The following is an 18,780-nucleotide window of genomic DNA, read 5'->3' on the forward strand; positions in this document are numbered from 1 at the left end:
AGAGAGAACTGGCTAGAGAATACCATAGGAATCAGAGTTTTAAAAAGGGATCTCACAGCTCATAGGCAGTTCTTCAAAAGAAGAAACTGAGCTAAATGTCCATCAACAGAGGAATGGATAAAGAAGATGTGGTACATATGTACAATGGAATGTTACACAGCCATAAAAAGGAACGAAATTGGGTCGTTTGTAGAGACGTGGATGGACCTAGAGAGTGTCATACAGAGTGAAGTAAGTCAGAAAGAGAAAAGCAAATGTTGTATATTAACGCATATATGTGGAATCTAGAAAAATGGTATAGATGATCTTATAAGCCAAGCAGAAATAGAGGCACAGACATGGATAACAAACATATGGACACCAAGGGGGAAAGGGGTGGGGTGGGAGGAATTGGGAGATTGGGATTGACACATATACATCATTGATACTATGCGTAAAATAGACAACTGATGGGAACATACTGTATAGCACGGGGAACTCTACTTAATGCCCTGTGGTGTTCTAAATGGGAGGGATATCCAAAAGGGAGGGGCTATATGTATATGTATGGCTGATTCATTTTGCTGTGCAGTAGAAGCTAACACAACATTGTAAAGCAGCTATACTCCATAAAAGTTAATTTAAAAAGAAAAAAAAGAAGAAGCTGAGACCCACAGGAGTTGGTGGCACCTGCCCAGAACCTGCGGGGTTTTGGTTGAGGGTCTTATTCACTAAAAAGGCTCACGCCTCATCTCCCACCAAGTCTTTGTACTTGGTGGTGTGGACCAGCTATGTGACTTCCCTGAAGGAGTTGTGAAAACTCTGGCAAAAAAAAAAAAAACCTAGTGTGAGTTTGTGCCTTGCAGGCAAATGTCATTAATAACAGAACATCAGATACTCAGGTCAAGGTTGAGGACTGTTGTTCTATTTTAGAAAAGGAAGATGTGGCAGATTGTCTTTTCCCAACATGGCCACAACTTTAAATATCCCACTCTACATTGTTACAATAGGACGTTGCCCTCCTCCCACCCGGTGGTGGGGGGTCTGTGTTCCTTTTCGCTTGAATGTAGGCAGCGACTCGTGATACCCCTGGCCTGTGAGTAAGTCAGGAGTGATCCAAGGTTTTGGATTGCCGTGGTTTTGCTCCTGGCCTTTCATGTAGTTGCAGTCATATGTGGCTGGGGTTGGAATCATCTGGAAGGCTTCCTCCCATGTCTAGTGGCTGATGCTGACTGTTAGCGGACCTTAGCTGTGGTTGTCAGCTGGAATACCTAGAGGTATCCTGTCCACATGGCCTGGGCTTCCTCTTACCTTGGTGGCTGGGTTCCAAGAGCAGGCATCTCAGGAGCACCAAGTGGAAACTGTATTGCCTTTCATGAGCTAGTCTCGTAAGTCACATAGTCCTCACTTCCTCTGTAGTCACAGATCAAAGAGAGGGAACATAGACCGCATCTCCCCCAGCTCTAGAGGGAGGAGTGTCATTGTCACTTTGTAAGAAGAGCATGTGGGATGGGATACTTGGTAGTCATCTTCGGAAAATGTAATCTTTCACTGTTAGGCTGCTAGTTTGGTCTTCTTTCTCCCCGATTTAGTGAATAATGCAAGCAGCCCTCCACCTAGCTACTTGAACTTCGTACATGTGCCAAACACCGTCATAGGTATACAGATCATAGAGCCTCTTTTCTAAGGAGTAAGGTGAGAGCCAGGTAAGTACAGCCACAGGTTCTGTTACAGTGTGGAGAGGAAAGACAGGAGGTGTGGAGAGAGTACGGTGGGAGTATAGCTGTGGGAAGCCTGGCTCTGCCTGGATGTTAAGGAACTGGGTTCTTAAGGATGTATAATGCTTGTCAGTGGGGCTTTGGATAATATTTCAGGATGCGGGACCAGCCAGAGGAAAGAAAGCAGTGTACAAAGGGTACTTATTGAGGGAAAAAAAGTAGCCTGTTGAGGCCAGAGTACGGGGTCATGGGGTTAGTGGTCGGAGGTGAGGTTGAAAAGGAATGTTTGAGTCAGTTTGTCGTGAAGGCCCTGTGTGTCATAATAATGATTTTGAGTTTTAGTCTGTGGGCAGTGGCAGTACGGTTTTTAAGGCAGGTTAGTGTTGGGACCAGTTGTGTACTTTAAGAAGGATGCTCTGCCACTATTGGGAAGATTGCTTAGAGGGAAGCAAAGTGCGTGATAGGTGAACCAGCTGAGAAGCCATATCAAGAGTTCAGTATTTAATAATAAGGGAAGAGAGTTCAGGTTTAAGCGTTTGAGATCTTGAAATGGGATGATGTCAGTGAATGAGTAACTTTCTCTTCCATTTTCATAATTCTGAAATTCTTGGGGCTGGATATGTTTCAGAATTTAGAATTTTTTGGATTTAAAAAAGATGATCTGGTGCATTTATGATGTAGTGAAGGTCTGGAACAGCATACCATAATCCAACATGCTTATTTCTGTAGCAAAACATATGAACGGGATAAATAAAGACTATACGTAGCCGCACATTAGATCAGATTTCTCCAAATGAGGTTAAGCCAAACAAGTGTGGAAAACTTCTGTTTTTCAGCACTTTTTGGACTTGGGAATTTCAGTTAAGTGATCGTGGGTGTGTGGCATCCACATGGAAGCCACTTTTTTGTTGCAGGCAAATCTGAATGTCGAGGATCCTAGCATAGCAGCTTGGCAGCACTGGGGGAGCTGGTCCGCCTCCTCAGGTAGCTGGTAGTAGAGGGGATTTGACAGATGTTGAGCACGGGGTTGTGCTGGTGCTGTTGGTTGTGAAGGGGAGGTGGACCTCACAGGGTCCGAAAGCATCAGGGAAGGTGTCCTGGCGAGGTGTGAGTCAGAACTCACTAGGTGAAGAAGAGAGAGAAGAGCCGACCAGGCATACTGGCACATGCAGAGGCCCTGAGGCGGGCTCGAGTGTTTGGGTCCTGGAAGGAATCTCGTAGAGTGGAGTAAAGAGAGCCAGCGAGAGAGGGGACTGGCTAGCATTTATGCTGTCATGTGCTGAGCACTGTTCTAAACACCTGATGTGAATTATCTCACCCAATCCTCACAGCAACCCAATGAGGTATTCTGTTATGGTTTCCATCTTAGAGGTGAGAGAATTGAGTCTCAGCGATGTGAAAAAAACTCGGAGTGATGCCAAGCGTTGCCCTGGGCTGTTTGACTTGCCCTTGTGTCTGCCGTACCCTCCTGATGGTAGGACTCAGAGCAGTGCTTCCTGGATGAGTGCATGGGCTCTGCTGGCCTTCTGGACTTGCTCATTCCGCAGGCACAGCCAGCTGCTGGAGAGTGCCTGCGCTTGTGTGTTCACACACCACTAACTTCTAGACAGAGTGGAGGATCCTGCCCTGGAGAATATGTGGAGAAGCAGTAGAAAATGGCACTGGGACTCTGGGTGAGTCCGTGTGGAGAAGGGGTGGGGCCTGGGAATAGGTGCATCACGTACTCTTACGGCAAGAGAAGCAAGTCCTGTTTGAGAATTTAGAGAAAAGGGTTGTGGGGTGGAGGCCTGGCTGGACTGGGGCAGCTGTTTCCTGTGAGCTATCTAACATTTCTCGAGGTTTATAGACTTGCTAGGAATACAGTCTGCAGAGGGGCTGAGAAGATTGCTTTGATCTGCCTGGCTTAGAAGGTGTTGGGAGGTCTTCCAGGCCTCAGGGTAGTGGGTGTGGGCCACCTAATTCTAATGTCTGGAGCAGGGTGCAGGGTAGAGAGGATGTGGTCCCGTGGGGTTTTGCTACCACTCTGAGAGCCTGCTGGTTTCAGGTGGCTCATCGATAAGTCAGAGACAAGCCTCCTCCTCCAGCCCTGAAGCCAACGCTTCGGCTGATGGAGCTCAGTTTCTCTTTTCTTTCCCCCATCTCTTTATCTAAAGACTATTCCTGCCCAGTCAGTTGGGAGGCAGGATGTTGGGGGTCAGGGAATCCAACATTGACCACATCCTGAGGGGGAGTGAGGAAGAAACTGGAAATCTGTGTGTGTTTCTCTTCTAGGAAACCCTAATTGGTATATGAGCACTAATAAAATGGAAATTTAATGACACAGTAAAACTGAAATGGACTTGAGGCTTCTGAGAAGACTGCTGCTATGGAGTTGTGAGGGTGGCTGGTTTCTAGGAGGAAGACGGGGTGGTAGTGCTTGCAGGGGCTGGAGGGGCCTCTGAGGAGGGAGGCAGAATCCATTCCCTTTAGAGACTCTTAAAGATCAGCCCTTTGATCCTTGGATACTGGATCTGCCTGCTTGAGAGTCCAGGAGCACAGAGATGAGATCTGGGACCCAAGGTTTTAGCTAGGGTTAGAGAACTGGTCTGTGAGGCAGAGGGGAACTGACAGAGCAGTCAGCACAGGAGAGTGCAGACCTGAAGCTTTGGGGTATGAGGTGTTGAGACCAGAGGCAGGAATGCCAGGGAGAGAGTGGCATGGTCAGGAATGGCAGCTGTCCTGGAATGGGAGGGTACGGTAGATCCTTTCAGTAATGAGGTCTGGTGGAGTGAGGGGGTTGGCAGGACCATGCCTTTTTCTTGTTGGATGCGTGTCCCAGTCCCTTCCCAGAGCCTGGCAGAGAGCAGGTGTGTGATGCATGTCATGGCGTGATTGAGGAGTTCAGGAAAAATGGATTGTGTCCCAGTTCTTCTTACTGATGTGCCCAGCTGGGGCCATATTGGATGAAGCTAGTCAGAGCTGTGGGCTATGTCCCTATATTTGATTTTAAGAAATTGTATTTGAAAATAACTTCAAACTATAAAAAAGTTGCAAGAATAAAAATGGTATAAGAATACTCATATTCCCATTACTCAGATCCACCTATTAACATTTTGCTCCATTTGCTGTTCATATACATACATGGTATTTTTCTTCTGAACCATTTGAGAAGTTGCACCTACCATGGCCCTCTACCCCTAATTACTTAAGCGTGTATTACCTAAGAATTGGGATATTCTTTTATATAACCACATTATGGTTATCAGTCAACACTGATACTTTGATCTACTGTCTATATTCTAATTTTGTCATTTGACCCAGTAATATCTTTTTTAAAAAGTTTTATTGAGGTATAAATGACATACAGTAAACTTTACATAGTTAAAATGTACATTTTCATAAGTTTGTACATATGTATATACCCATGAAACTATGATCCCACAAAGTTTCCTAGTGTCCCTTTGTAATACCTCCCCTGATGTTCTCACTGCCCCATCCCCAGGCAGCCACTGATCTGCATGTACTCTTTCACATCTTGAATAATTATTTTGAGATTCATACATGTGTCGTGTGTCTCAGTAATACATTCCTTTTTAATTGCTGAATATTATTCCGTTCCACGGGTAAACCACAATTTGTTTATCCATATTCCCATGTTGATGGGCATTTGAGTTGTTTCCACTTTTTGGCAATTATGAATAAAGCTGCTATAAACACTCCGTATAGGTTTTTGTATGGACATATGTTTTCATTTCTCTTGGGTCTGTATGTAGGAGTGGACTTGCTGGGTCATATGGTAACTCTCTGTTTAGCATTTTGGCTAGCTGCCAAACTGCTATAAAAGGACATTAGTTCCATATCTCACACCATATACACAAATTAACTCAAAATGAATCGTAAACCTAAATGTAAAACCTAAAACTATAAAACCTAAAAAAGAAAACACAGGGAAAAATCTTTGTGACTTTGGCAAAGATTTCTTAGATACAACGCCAAAAGCATGATTCATAAAAGAAAAAAGCCCTGATAATTGGACATCATCAAAATCAAGAACTTCTGTTCTTCAGCTGACTCTGTTACGAGAATAGGACAAGTGTTTGAATTTTTGCCAGTCTGATGGGTGGAGAAATGTTATCTTAGTATAGTTTTAATTAGAATTTTTCTTATCATGAGTGAAATTAAATACCTTTTCATATGTCTAAGGACCATTTTAATATTTTTGTGTGTGAGTTGCCCTAGTCTTCTAGACAAGAGTTTTGGCCTTTTTTCCCCTCAGTTTTTAAAAAGTTCTTTGTCTGTTAGGGTATTGGTGTATTATTTGTGATGTATGTTGCAAATATTCTCTCCCAGTTTGTTATTTGTCTTTTGACTTGGCTTATGGTGTTTTTAGCCATGCAAAAAGTGTTTTATTTATTACTGTATCTGTATTTTAAGTCATACTTAGAAAGCCTTTCCCTATACTAAGGTTATAGAGGAATTGACATGTATTTTCTTTCAGCACTTGTATGGTTTTATTTTTCTACTTAGATGTCTAGTTCACTTGGAATTTATTCTTGTGTATGGATCTTATTTTTTTTCCCCAAGTAGCTATATAATTGTTGTAGCACTATTAATAAGACCATTTTTTGCGCCAGTAATTCTAAGTATCCCCTTTATCATACATTAGATTTCTGCGTGTAGTTGGGTGTATTTCTGGAGTTTAAATTCTATTCCTTTGGATGATCTGTTTGTTTACATGCCAACACCACATACTTTTAATTATAGAGGCTTTGTAATGTTTAGTATATTAATATCTGGTAGGGCTAGTCCCTCTTCACTGCTCATTCGTTTTCATCATTTTCCTAGATGTTCTGTTATGAACTTTTGTCTAGCTCTATAAAAAAGTATTTTTATTGAGATTTTTGATGATGCTGAGATGTCCCAACCAAGAACAAGGGATATTTAAGTCTTATTTTGTGTCTTTTCGGGAATTATAGGAATTATAGGTTCATGTCGGTTTTTGAATATTTCTTGTAAATTCCTAAATAGTTTATCATTTTCATGGCTGTTATAAATAGGGTTTTCTCATTTGTTGTTTTTTTAATGAGTTATTATTTGTGGATATGAAGGCTATTGATTTTTGCATGTTAATTTTTATATCCCACTACCTTGCTCAATTCTTTGATTGTTTAGGTTGGATTTGTCATTGATTCTCTTAGAGTTTTCCAGGCATATTCTCATAGCATCAGTACATTGAGATACTTTTGCTTCTTTTCCACTTTTTCTGCCTATAATTGTGTTCTGCAGTCCAGTTGCGTTGGCTGATCCCTCCAACAGAACGTTAAACAGTCGTGTAGATCTGGGGTGGCTTGGCTTTGCTCCTGACCTTCGTGAGAATGCCTCTGGTGCTTCCTCATTAGGTAAGGTGCTGGCTTTAGCCCTGAGGTGTGATATTAGAGTTTTAAAATCAGTAATCTTTGGGCAGTTTGATTTGAGGCATGGGAGGCAGATGGTCTAACCCCCACCTCTCCTAAACTCTGGATAGAAGATGATAATAAACAAAATCTGTCAGGTAGGGAAGGGAGAAGTGGGATTCCTTTGCTTCCTGTCTTCCACCAACATCACTCTCTACACCACCACCACCCACCCCCCCCCCAAAAAAAAAAACCACGTTGCTTTTCAGAGGACTCATGAACTCATTTTGGAGTGCGGGAACATGCTCTCCTAATCCTGTTCTTCCACACAGATGGACCCTCCAAATTAGGGAACAAGCAGCTATCTTTTAATATTTATTTATTTATTTATTTATTTTTGGCTGTGTTGGGTCTTCGTTTCTGTGCGAGAGCTTTCTCTAGTTGCGGCAAGCGGGGGCCACTCTTCATCGCAGTGCGCGGGCCTCTCACTATCGCGGCCTCTCTTGTTGCGGAGCACAGGCTCCAGACGCGCAGGCTCAGTAGCTGTGGCTCACGGACCTAGTTGCTCCGCGGCATGTGGGATCTTCCCAGACCAGGGCTCGAACCCGTGTCCTCTGCATTGGCAGGCAGATTCTCAACCACTGTGCCACCAGGGAAGCCCGCAGGCAGCTATCTTTTAAGAGAGCTTTGGAGTTAACCTCCTGGCCTTCCTTGTCCTGCACTTTCTCATCTGTTTCTGCCCCCCATTCTTCCACTCCAGGGCAGCCCCACGCCTTGTGATGATGGTTGTTTTTCTCCTCTCCTCAGGTGCGTGGCTGCTTCCTAAGCCTGGAGCCCAGAGGAAACATCCCTAGGACTGTGGGAGCGTGAGCCGGGCAAGCCAAGGGCAGCCTCGAGCCCCAGCCTTGCCCGCCTCCCCCGCGGGGGCCAGGATGCTGAAGAAGCAGTCTGCAGGGCTTGTGCTGTGGGGCGCCATCCTCTTTGTGGCCTGGAACGCCCTGTTGCTCCTCTTCTTTTGGACGCGCCCTGCGCCTGGCAGGCTGCCCTCAGACAGTGCTCTCGATGACGACCCCGCCAGCCTCACCCGTGAGGTGATCCGCCTGGCCCAGGACGCCGAGGTCGAGTTGGAGAGGCAGCGGGGGCTGTTGCAGCAGATCAGGGAGCATCATGCTAGGTGGAGCCAGCGGTGGAGGGCGCCCACCGCGGCCCCGCCTGTCCTGCCGCGAGCGCCTGTGACCTCTCCGCCGGCTGTGATCCCCATCCTGGTCATCGCCTGTGACCGCAGCACTGTCCGGCGCTGCCTGGACAAGCTGCTGCATTATCGGCCTTCGGCTGAGCGCTTCCCCGTCATCGTCAGCCAGGACTGCGGGCATGAGGAGACAGCCCAGGTCATCGCCTCCTACGGCAGCGCCATCACGCACATCCGGCAGCCTGACCTGAGCAACATCGCGGTGCCACCCGACCACCGGAAGTTCCAGGGCTACTACAAGATTGCTCGGCACTACCGCTGGGCGCTGGGCCAGGTCTTTCACAAGTTCAAGTTCCCAGCGGCGGTGGTGGTGGAGGATGATCTGGAGGTGGCTCCAGACTTCTTCGAGTACTTCCAGGCCACGTACCCGCTGCTGAGGGCCGACCCCTCCCTCTGGTGTGTGTCCGCCTGGAACGACAACGGCAAGGAGCAGATGGTGGACTCAAGCAAGCCTGAGCTGCTCTACCGCACAGACTTTTTCCCTGGCCTGGGCTGGCTGCTGTTGGCCGAGCTCTGGGCTGAGCTGGAGCCCAAGTGGCCCAAGGCCTTCTGGGACGACTGGATGCGCCGGCCGGAGCAGCGGCAGGGCCGGGCCTGTGTGCGGCCTGAAATCTCCAGAACGATGACCTTTGGCCGCAAAGGTGTGAGCCATGGGCAGTTCTTTGACCAGCACCTCAAGTTTATCAAGCTGAACCAGCACTTCGTGCCCTTCACCCAGCTGGACCTGTCCTACCTGCGACGGGAGGCCTATGACAGGGATTTCCTTGCACGTGTCTACAGTGCTCCCCTGCTGCAGGTGGAGAAACTGAGGACCAGTGAGCGGAGTGAGCTGGGGGAGGTGCGGGTGCAGTACACGAGCAGGGACAGCTTCAAGGCCTTCGCCAAGGCCCTGGGAGTCATGGATGACCTCAAGTCCGGTGTCCCCAGGGCCGGCTACCAGGGCATCGTCAGCTTCCTGTTCCGGGGCCGCCGTGTCCACCTGGCCCCACCCCAGACCTGGGCCGGCTACGACCCTAGCTGGAATTAGCAGCACCTGCCTGCCCCTCCTGGGGCCTCTCCTGGCCATATCATGGCCTAAGATGGGACCGCAGTCCCTGGGCTGCATCATCCTCTCTTGTGTTTCTCTTTTGGGTCCATTTATCTTCTGGTTTGTTTTTTTTTTCTTTCTTTGAGTGGCATTCAAGTGCACAGATGATAAGGTGAGGCTTATTCTCCCGTTCTCAAGGGGGTCAAATCAGGGGAATCTTTCTGGGGTATGTTGGGGGAGTTACTAAGCAGGAAACCACTGTGTGGTAGGGAGAGACTTGGGCTTGTTGGGGCCACAAAAATCCACGTTCCAGGTTTTCTCCTAGGACATCTGTGGAGAGGTTGGCAACTTTAGTTCTCTTGATGAGGCCTCTTTTCCCTGTCCTGGCTATTCTAGCCAGAGTATGAGCCCTCCTCCTGTACCTGTCCCCCACCATCTCCACCTTCCCGCAGTTGGAGCAAGGTGGGAGGCTGGATTATGTGAGAAGGAGATGTACTTGTGGCCAAAATGAGACTAACCAAAGGGGTTTCATCATCCTCAGGGTCTGGGCGGAGCTGTTAGGTTGTCAGGGTTGCTCCCTCCTGCCTGTATTTCTCTTCTTCCCCCTCTCCTTTATCCCTGACCTCCTCTCAGCTCTTCTTTCCCTGCAGTTCGTGATTCCAAGATGAAACGGTGAAGGGGACAAGCAGAACCTCTCCTCAGCTCACCTGCTGGGGTGGGGGGAAAAGCCTTGGGTGCTGGGGCGCCCCTCCCTCATCCTTCCTCCAAGAAACAGACTGCCCCCTATCCCGTCCTTTCTAAAAACCAATCCTTTCCCCGTCGCTCTGGGACGGTTCATGCTAGCCCGGCCCGTGGCTTCTGGAGGCCCTCTCGGTGTGAGGTAGAGCAGCCAAGACCATTCAGCCCAGCCTCCTTCCCTTCTCCCCCAAGCATTCCCTTCCCGTGTGCACAGATCAGGACGCAGATGGCGGGTTGGAGAGCAACGTGTGTGTTTTTCTTTCTTGCCTGACCTCAGTTCATGGAAGAAAGTTGAAGCTACAGAATTATTTTCAAAAATAAAGCCTGAATTGTCGAAAAACTGTGTGTGTTTGTGTGTCCTGGTAAAGGAGTTGGGGGTGGAAAAAGGAGGAGAAAGGTGGAGGAAGCAAGGAAAAGAATGAGGACTAAAGGAAGGGTCTGCACAGGCGAGAGGAAGTAGGTCAGTTGGAGGAAGGAAAGCAGATGATGGGAAGATAAGAGCAGGGAGTAGGAGAAAAGGCAAAGGAGAGCTAAGGAGGGGCCTAGGTGGGAAAGAAAGGCCAGGCTTGGAGGTGGAGAGGGCCCAAGGCTTCACTCCCCTAGTGCTAATCTTCCCTAGAGCTGGGCTGTGGGGCCCTCAAGGCCTGGTCCAAGAGAGAATGCAGGCAGTCCCTCCTGAAATGGGTACCTTGTGTGGGATGCCCTCTGCTGGCCCAGGCAGCATTCCCTAGGCACCTTCCAGCACCTTCCAGGATGCAGAGCTGACAGCTGGATCAACACTGGCTGTGGCACTAAGAGTGTGAGAATGCCTTTTACACTGCCACCCAAAACACCCACACATAAATGGCAAACTTCGCCTGAAACTATCCTGAGAGTTTCTATTTTCCACTAATTTTTTTTTAATGCTGCTTGTGACCTACCAACTTGATTTCATCAGTGGGTTTGAAAACCCTGGGCTAGGTGACTTTGTTGACAGAAACCATCCTCGAGCTTCACACCAGATGGATGAGTTGTGGAGAAGGGGATGTCACCAGGTCCCTGAGGGAGCAACTCTGGCCTCCTTTCTGGGCTAAGTGAACCAGAGTCAGACATTCATTTTAACCTTTCAGATCGTTGTAGAGCTAGTTTTGTCTTCCCACGTGCTCTTAGACGGATGTTTAAACCCTGTTTTGGGGGAGAGAGATGATCATTATCCGCGATTTGCAAGGCTCTCCGTCTCGACACAATTGGGCCAGATGTGCTTTGGCTGCCAGAATCCATGTTCTTAGCACTAAATTAATTTAACAGTTGCTTACCAAGTGCATTGTTCTGAGCGCTCCACAAATTAAAATGAACTCCTTTAATCCTCAAAGAGATCATGGGTAGTTAAGTATTGCTCCTGTTTTACAGGTGACAGGCACAGAGAGGGTCCTTTGCCCAAGGCCACACACTTGGTTGGGGTGGAGCCAGGATTTGAATGGAACCCATGTTGTTAATCACTACTTAATCAGGACCCTTCCCTTTCTATCCTTTACAGCTTTTCCTCCGAGGCCTTCTCCTCTGCCTTCCTTGTACTCTGGTCTCCCCTCCCACAGGCTCCAGGTTGGTGGGTGGGCCTGGGCTCCCAGGCCAAACAGCAGGTGGGGGTGGGAGGGCAGCCCTCCCAGGGAGATTGTAGAGGAGGAGACCCTCAGAAGATTCAGGCTGGTTTCTCAGGTTTCTCCTCAAGTGAGGAACCCTTTCAGGGGGTCTCTGTGTCCTGTTTCTCTTCCTTTAGACGTGGGTCCCCAGAGAGGCCACGTTCACTATGCCAAGGCATCCTCAGGTGTGATTCATGTGTGCATGCTGCCATCCCTCGGAGCGTGAGCCTCCTGTGGATAACAAAGCAAGGGGACATGCCAAATGGAAAAACATGGCGTCCTTAAATCCTTCAGAATTCTGCTAACCTTGACTTTGGAGATTAAAGATAATACCAAAGAGCTCACCCAGCTCAACACAGCTCCCAGGCCGGGTGGGCCTGATCTCGGGAGACAGCAGTGAGTGGTGGCTTAAAGCAGGATCTTAGTCCCCTGCCCAGGAACTGAACCTGGGTAGCCTGGGTGAAAAACCAGGAATCCTAACCTCTAGACCACCAGGGGCCAGAGGCTAGAAGCAAAGTTCCCCTGGCTCTTGCCCCATTTGAAATATGAATTTCTCAATGAGGCAAAAACTGTAAAAAAACAGGTACAAAGTTTATTATCAGAGACACAGCATAACATGTGGGAGAGCACACAGAGAAATTGTTGATTTATTTAAGACAGAAGCAAGGCAGAAATATACACCAGGAGAGAAAGGGTGTAGGTGTCCTCCCTAGTGTGGAGGAGCACAGTAAAAAGACAGTTAAATCATTTATATAAGGCAGTTTTTCCCGGTCTTTGTTTACCTTTGGCCAATTATCTTGTTTCTTTTCCCACACCTGACCTACCCTAGGACCCTCCCCATATGCGTGCACGACATTTTGCCAAGATGGATTCCAGCACAGAGGCCTGTGGGAGTTTTGGCATCACCTATTGTGGGGTGGCACCCCCTCCTTTTTGACCCCCTAGGAGCCTTTCTGTGCATGTGTAGTCAGGGAGGTCTCCTTGATCTCAGGAATGGTCATCTTATCTCTTTACTCCAGCAGAGCTCAGCTCCTGACATTAACTTTGGCCTTGGAGTGTCTGGGTGAAAAAAAGCTCCAGTTTCACTCCACTTGACAAACACCAGCTGTCCAGCCCAGGGGCCCATCTACCTCCTACCTCAGGCCCTCACTGAAACGTCGGGGACTGACTGGCAAGGTGCTTGCAGGTTGCAAGTCCCTGTGGGCGGAGGGTTTGTCCGGTCTCAGCTGCCTACAGGAGGCCTCACGGGGACCTGGTGTGTTTGTGGGCCCAGAAACAGCTTGGGCCATCCCACCACTCCTGCGCCTTGGCCTTGGCCCTTCAGCCTCTGCCAGTGACCCAAAGCCCTTCCTCCTCCATTTCCTGCCATTCTCTCCAACCACTGCTGTTTCCGCCTTCCCTCCACTGCACAAGTCTCTCTGCCTACGTCCTCTTCTCTTATCTGGGTCATTCAGGTGGGATTTTATTTGTGGGCTGAGTCATCCCGGTGTGGACAGATGTGTTGGATACAGTCTCTGGCCAGGGTCCCCCTGAGCCTTGGGTTGATCCCCTGGGATTTGTTCAAAACCGGACCAAGGCTAGGGGTCGCACCTGGGGGCGTGGTAGGGGGCCAGGTGTAGGGCTGACGGTGGAGTTGAGGATGGGGATTGGGACCGGTGGAGGTGGGGTCGGGGGAAGGGGAGCTTGGGGGTGTGTGTGCTGGGTTTAGATTGTTAGATACAACAACCTTGTAAAGTGAAAGGTATCATTTCCTTTTTTTCTTGTTACAGAAGCAAAATATATTCATTTTAGAAATCAGAAAGCAGATAATAAAACATTCACACGTACATACCCACCCCTAGTCCCGTCTCTGTTTACTCCTATCAGGCTTCTTTCTCCCATATGTAGATAAATAGGTAAATCACCTATAAAAGCCATAAATTTACATAAATATTTATTTAGCTTTATGTAAGTTAAACATTTACGTATAACCATGTCAAATATTCACCTTCACCATAATTTTAATCATTTACCCTCTTCCTTAAATATCTTTAACAAACACTTGGGACTCCAGGCTACCTGAAAGGATTTCCTTAGAGATCAGGGGTTTGCCTACAGCCCAGCTGGGGCCTTGAATCTCTGTCTGTTCTCCCACACACCCTCCACCTACGAGCAGAGGTCAGGGCCCTTGCTGGTATGGGGACAGACACCGTATCTCCTGTCTTGAGGCACAGAATCTTGCTTGACTGCTTTCCGTTGCTTCTGCATTTTCTCACTTCGCTGATTAAATTTGCTCTTTGGAACTCAGGGAAGGCCTAGAAAGCTAAAGCTTTTTCACAACGAGAGTGGGGGTGGTGGAGATCTGTCCCCAGAAAGGCCCCACGGGGTCCTGCTCTGTTTCACAAGGATCTGTGTGTCCCATCCAGGAGATGCACTTGTATTAAAAGCAGCAGACTTTTACCTTATAGTGTATCGAGTCTGGTAGCCGAAACACAGAAACCCAACACGATGGTGGCCTAAATAAGATGTTTTAATTCTCATTCACTCAGAAGTCCAGGTGGGTGGTATTTTGAGGCTGCTACAGCAGATTCACACCCACCAAGAACTCAGTCTTCCATTTCTTCGTCCTACCATCGTCAACACATGGTTCCCAGTACCCAGTCAAAGATGGTGCCCTGGATCCAGTCAGATAGGAAGGAAAGAGAAGGGGAGGGCAAGCCTCTTTCTTTTTAGAATGAAACCTAGAATTTGTGCATATCTCCTTCCCGCATCTCCCAGTCACCAGAACTTGGTCTAGTCCCCCCAGTTGCAGGGGAGACAGGGAAATGAAGAGGCAGCCATGTGTTCAGCTAAAACTTCTCTTACCATGGTGGTACCAGCCACCTTGGCCTACATGAAATCATGCAGTGGGCAGGAGTGAGGCCCCAGGTCATGAAAGGGGAGCTGGGTTCTGCCTCGTTTGCTGGACTGCACAAATTCTGAGCCTTGAGCTGTGTGGAGCTGCCTTGTAAGAAGTCCAGTGACCCTGAGACTGCATTGCTGGAGAGGCTACAGCCACATTGTATATTCAGCCCGGGGGGATCCTTGGACATCTGCTGCCCTGCTGACACCTACCTGAAACTGCATGGGACACCCCAAGTGACAACTGCCCAGCCAAACACTTCCTGAATTTATGACCCACAAATAGGGAGCAAAATAAAACAGTTGTTTCATGATGCCAAGTTTTGGGGTAGTTTGTTAAGGGACAGTGGTACCTGGTGGTCTTAGGTACTATGTTCTGTCACTGAAATGTAAGATTTTATGTAACCAGAAGGGAATGTTTAAACAAATATTTTGAGAATAAGAATTTTTAAACATTTACTCATCAATCCCTAGCGGTGAGGATATTGCTATCTAGGAGACTGGCTCTATTTTTTAGGTAGAAGTGGTCCTTGAATTAATAGATGTGAATATCTTTTTTTTCCTCCCCAAGCTTTTTTTTTTTTTTTCAAATTTATATTCAAAATATTCCCCAAGTTGTTATTATGAAAATTTTCAAGCCCATAGAGAAGTTGAAAGACTGGTACCAAGAAGAAGACTCATATCCCTTCCATTGAGATGATATGACAATTAATATTTTGTAATATGGCAAATATATATAACTTTCTATACCATTTGACAGAAAGTTGCAGAATAAATCTTATTTTCCCATAATTTTTCTGATCTTATAAGTAGTGTATATTTTCATTGTATAACTCTTGTAAGATGTAGAAAAATAAAAAGAAAACAAAGTTCATCCATAACCCCACTGCCCAGATTAACTGCCTTGAGGCAAGTTTTTAATTTGCATTTGGTCTTCATTGGGCAGGGGCGCCCTCTGCTGACAGTAGTGTGAATTGTCAGGGAGTGGAATTTTCATTTACATAGTCTTTTGGGAATTTTGGTTGCATTGATTCCTCAGATTTATGAATAAGTCAAGAAACCTGAGTTTCTGAAACTGCAGACCTGAGCCCCATGGCCACCTACCTGGGGATTTCATCAAAGTCTTGGGCGAGGGGCTTCCCTGGTGGCGCAGTGGCTGAGAATCTGCCTGCCAATGCAGGGGACACAGGTTCGAGCCCTGGTCTGGGAAGATCCCACATGCCGCGGAGCAACTAGGCCCGTGAGCCACAGTTACTGAGCCTGCGCGTCTGGAGCTTGTGCTCCGCAACGAGAGGCCGCGATAATGAGAGGCCGCGATAATGAGAGGCCCGCGCACCGAGATGAAGAGGGGCCCCCACTTGCAGCAACTAGAGAAAGCCCTCGCACAGAAACGAAGACCCAAAATAGCCATAAATAAATTAATAAATAAATAAATTTTAAAAAAGGCTTGGGCGAGGCCTCACCTGAAACAGCTAGTCTGACCTACCATTCCTTGTTCTATTGCTCCCTTTTATTGTCCATAAGAGATGGACATCCAGCCCCAATCCACACCCTGGCAGTTCTACATCTGGTTACACGGCACACACATGTGGTTCCAACACCTCCCTCCCCAAACTGAACTGACTGTTTTTTCCTAGATTCTTTTTTTTCCCTTCCTTTGATTCATCCTCCCTATCCCCTTTTCTCCAACCACATCTTGTCTTCTTTATACTTCCCACCTTCTAGGGTCTCTGGTGTAAATTCACTTCACATTTGTTCTTTTTTCTATCAACTTCTGCCTTACTGAAAATTAGTAAATTCACGTATTCACATTTATACAACAAGGCCTCTGTAAGATTTCTAAAAAGAATATTCTCCTTCTCTCCCTTTCTATTCTTCCCTCCCTCCTTCCCTCCCCACAGAAAGTCACACTTTCCCTGGAAGTAGTATTCTGCCTGTTGCTTCAGGAGTTCCAAATAGCCATCGCAGTGAGCTCACACTGAATTACCTTGTTGTCTGCCTCCATTCCACGCTAGACAGGAACTGAAGTGATTTTAAAGTTACAATGAATGAATAAAGTAATTAAACATTTTCAAGGTTGATTGTCATACCCCTTCTATCAGGAAAATTTCAAGGAAAATAGTCTGGCTTTGTGGTAAGAGTGTGGGGAGAGGAGTGAAGGAGGGAATGAGCATTTGAACATTCCCAACACTGGAAGCATCAATGTAGAGTGGGCTGACATGCAATGAAGAGATGGGACCGTGTCGCTCTCAGCTTTTTTGGCCAACAGTCTTGTCTTGTTGCCTCACTTTGCCTTATGTCACACAGCTCCTTCTCAAGGGGCTCCAGAGCCTCATACTATGGAATGTGAAACAGTCTCAAACCCTCTGCTTGTTTGGCACATGGCGATCCATGACATGACATCTAGAGGAGATGTATCTCTCTCAGTGCTCTCCATTTAAGCTGACCTGGACCTGCTCTCATCTTACCTCCACTAGCAGGTGGGAAGCCTTCTTAAATACCTGACCTCTGCCACTGCTCACAATGTCAGACCCAGTTTTCAGTGGATACCAGACAACTGCCCTGCCCCAGGCCACACAGAGTTCTTTGAGCTACAAATGTGTGGAAATAGACAAGCTCCACCTAGACAGGTCTCCGGCCCCCGTTCTTGTTTTTCAAAACACCCTCCTTCCTGGTCTACTCTGATGTTCGGCAAAGTCACATAGACAGGGAATACTTTTTTCTTTAATTGAAGTATAGTTGATTTACAGTATTATGCTAGTTTTAGGTGTACAACATAGTTATTCGATATTTATGTAGATTATACTCCATTTGAAGTTGTTATAAAATACTGGCTATAGTCTCCGTGCAACATATTATATTGTGTCTTATTTATTTTATACCTTGTATTTTGTACCTCTTAATCCCCTACTTCATATTGCCTCTCCCTCTACTCCTTTTCCTACTGGTAACCACTAGTTTATTCTCTGTATTTGTGAGTCTGTTTCTGTTTTATTACATTCATTTGTTTGTTTTTAGATTCCACAGATAAGCTGAAAACATGTGCTATTTGTCTTTCTCTGACTTATTTCACTCAGCATAAAACTCTCCAGATCCATCCATGTTGTTACAAATGGCAAAATGTCATTCTTTTTATGGCTGAGTAATATTCCATTTTATCTCTATCTATACCTATGTCTATAACTAGGTATATAATTATATGTATAACTAGATATATAATTATATGTGTGTGTATATATATATATATATATACCTAGATATATAACTAAATATATATATCACATCTTCTTTATTCATTCAACCATTAATGGACACTTAGGTTGCTTCTAAATCTTGGCAATTGTAAATAATGCTGCTGTGAACATTGGAGTGCATGTATCTTTTTGAATTATGGCTTTTGTTTTCTTCAGATATATACCCATGATGGAATAGCTGGATTTTTAGTTTTTTGAGGAACCTCCACACTGTTTTCCGTAGTGGCTGTGTTAAGTTACATAACCGCCAACAGTGTATTCGGGTTCTCTTTTCTCCACATCTTGCCGACACTTGCTATTTTTGGTCTTTTGATGATAGGTGCTCTGACAGGTATTAAGTGATATCTCATTGTGCTTTTGATTTGCTATTCCCTGATGGTTAGTATGTTGAGCATCTTTTCGTGTGCCTGTTGGCCATCTGTATGTCTTGTTTGGAAAAATGTCTATTCAGGTATTCTGCCCACTTTTTTTTCACTTTGATCTCTCAGATTCCTTTTTTTGATTAAAAAAATTGAAGTATAGTTGATTTACAATGTCATGTCAGTTTCAGATGTACAGCAAAGTGATTCAGTTATATACACACATATATCTATATACATACATATTATTTTTCAGATTCTTTTCCCTTATAGGTTATTACAAAATATTGAGTATAGTTCCTTGTGCTATACAGTAGGTCTTTTTTGGTTATCTGTTTTACATATAGTAGTGCATATGTGTTAATCCCAACCTCCTAATTTATTCTTCTCTCCCTTTCCCCTTTGGTAACCATAACTTTGTTTTCTATGTCTGTGAGTCTATTTCTGTTTTGTACATAAGTTCATTTATTTGATTCCACATATAAACAATATCACATGTTTGTCTGGTTTACTTCACTTAGTATGATAATCTCTAGGTCCATCCATGTTGCTGCAAATGGCATTATTTCATTCTTTTTATGGCTG

General features: G+C 46.2%; 1 protein-coding gene across 21 annotated transcripts in view; it reads left to right on the forward strand.

Moving 5' to 3' along the window:
- MGAT1 (alpha-1,3-mannosyl-glycoprotein 2-beta-N-acetylglucosaminyltransferase) overlaps positions 1-10,423 on the forward strand; it is a 75,087-nt gene extending 64,664 nt beyond the window's left edge. For 19 of the 21 annotated variants that reach the window (XM_082379425.1, XM_082379442.1, XM_082379424.1 and 16 more), the window contains one exon: positions 7,877-10,423. In XM_082379425.1, coding sequence (XP_082235551.1) covers positions 8,002-9,345 — 1,344 coding nt within the window. In that variant the 5' untranslated portion in view covers positions 7,877-8,001 and the 3' untranslated portion in view covers positions 9,346-10,423. Of the gene's footprint in view, positions 1-6,962; positions 7,076-7,876 lie in introns of all 21 variants that reach the window. The other 2 variants (XM_082379434.1, XM_082379433.1) reach the window with 1 other exon arrangement.
- The last annotated feature ends 8,357 nt before the right edge of the window (positions 10,424-18,780 follow it).

This window comes from Balaenoptera borealis, assembly GCF_965194805.1.
Source record: "Balaenoptera borealis genome assembly, chromosome: 2".
Taxonomy (NCBI): Eukaryota; Metazoa; Chordata; class Mammalia; order Artiodactyla; family Balaenopteridae; genus Balaenoptera; species Balaenoptera borealis.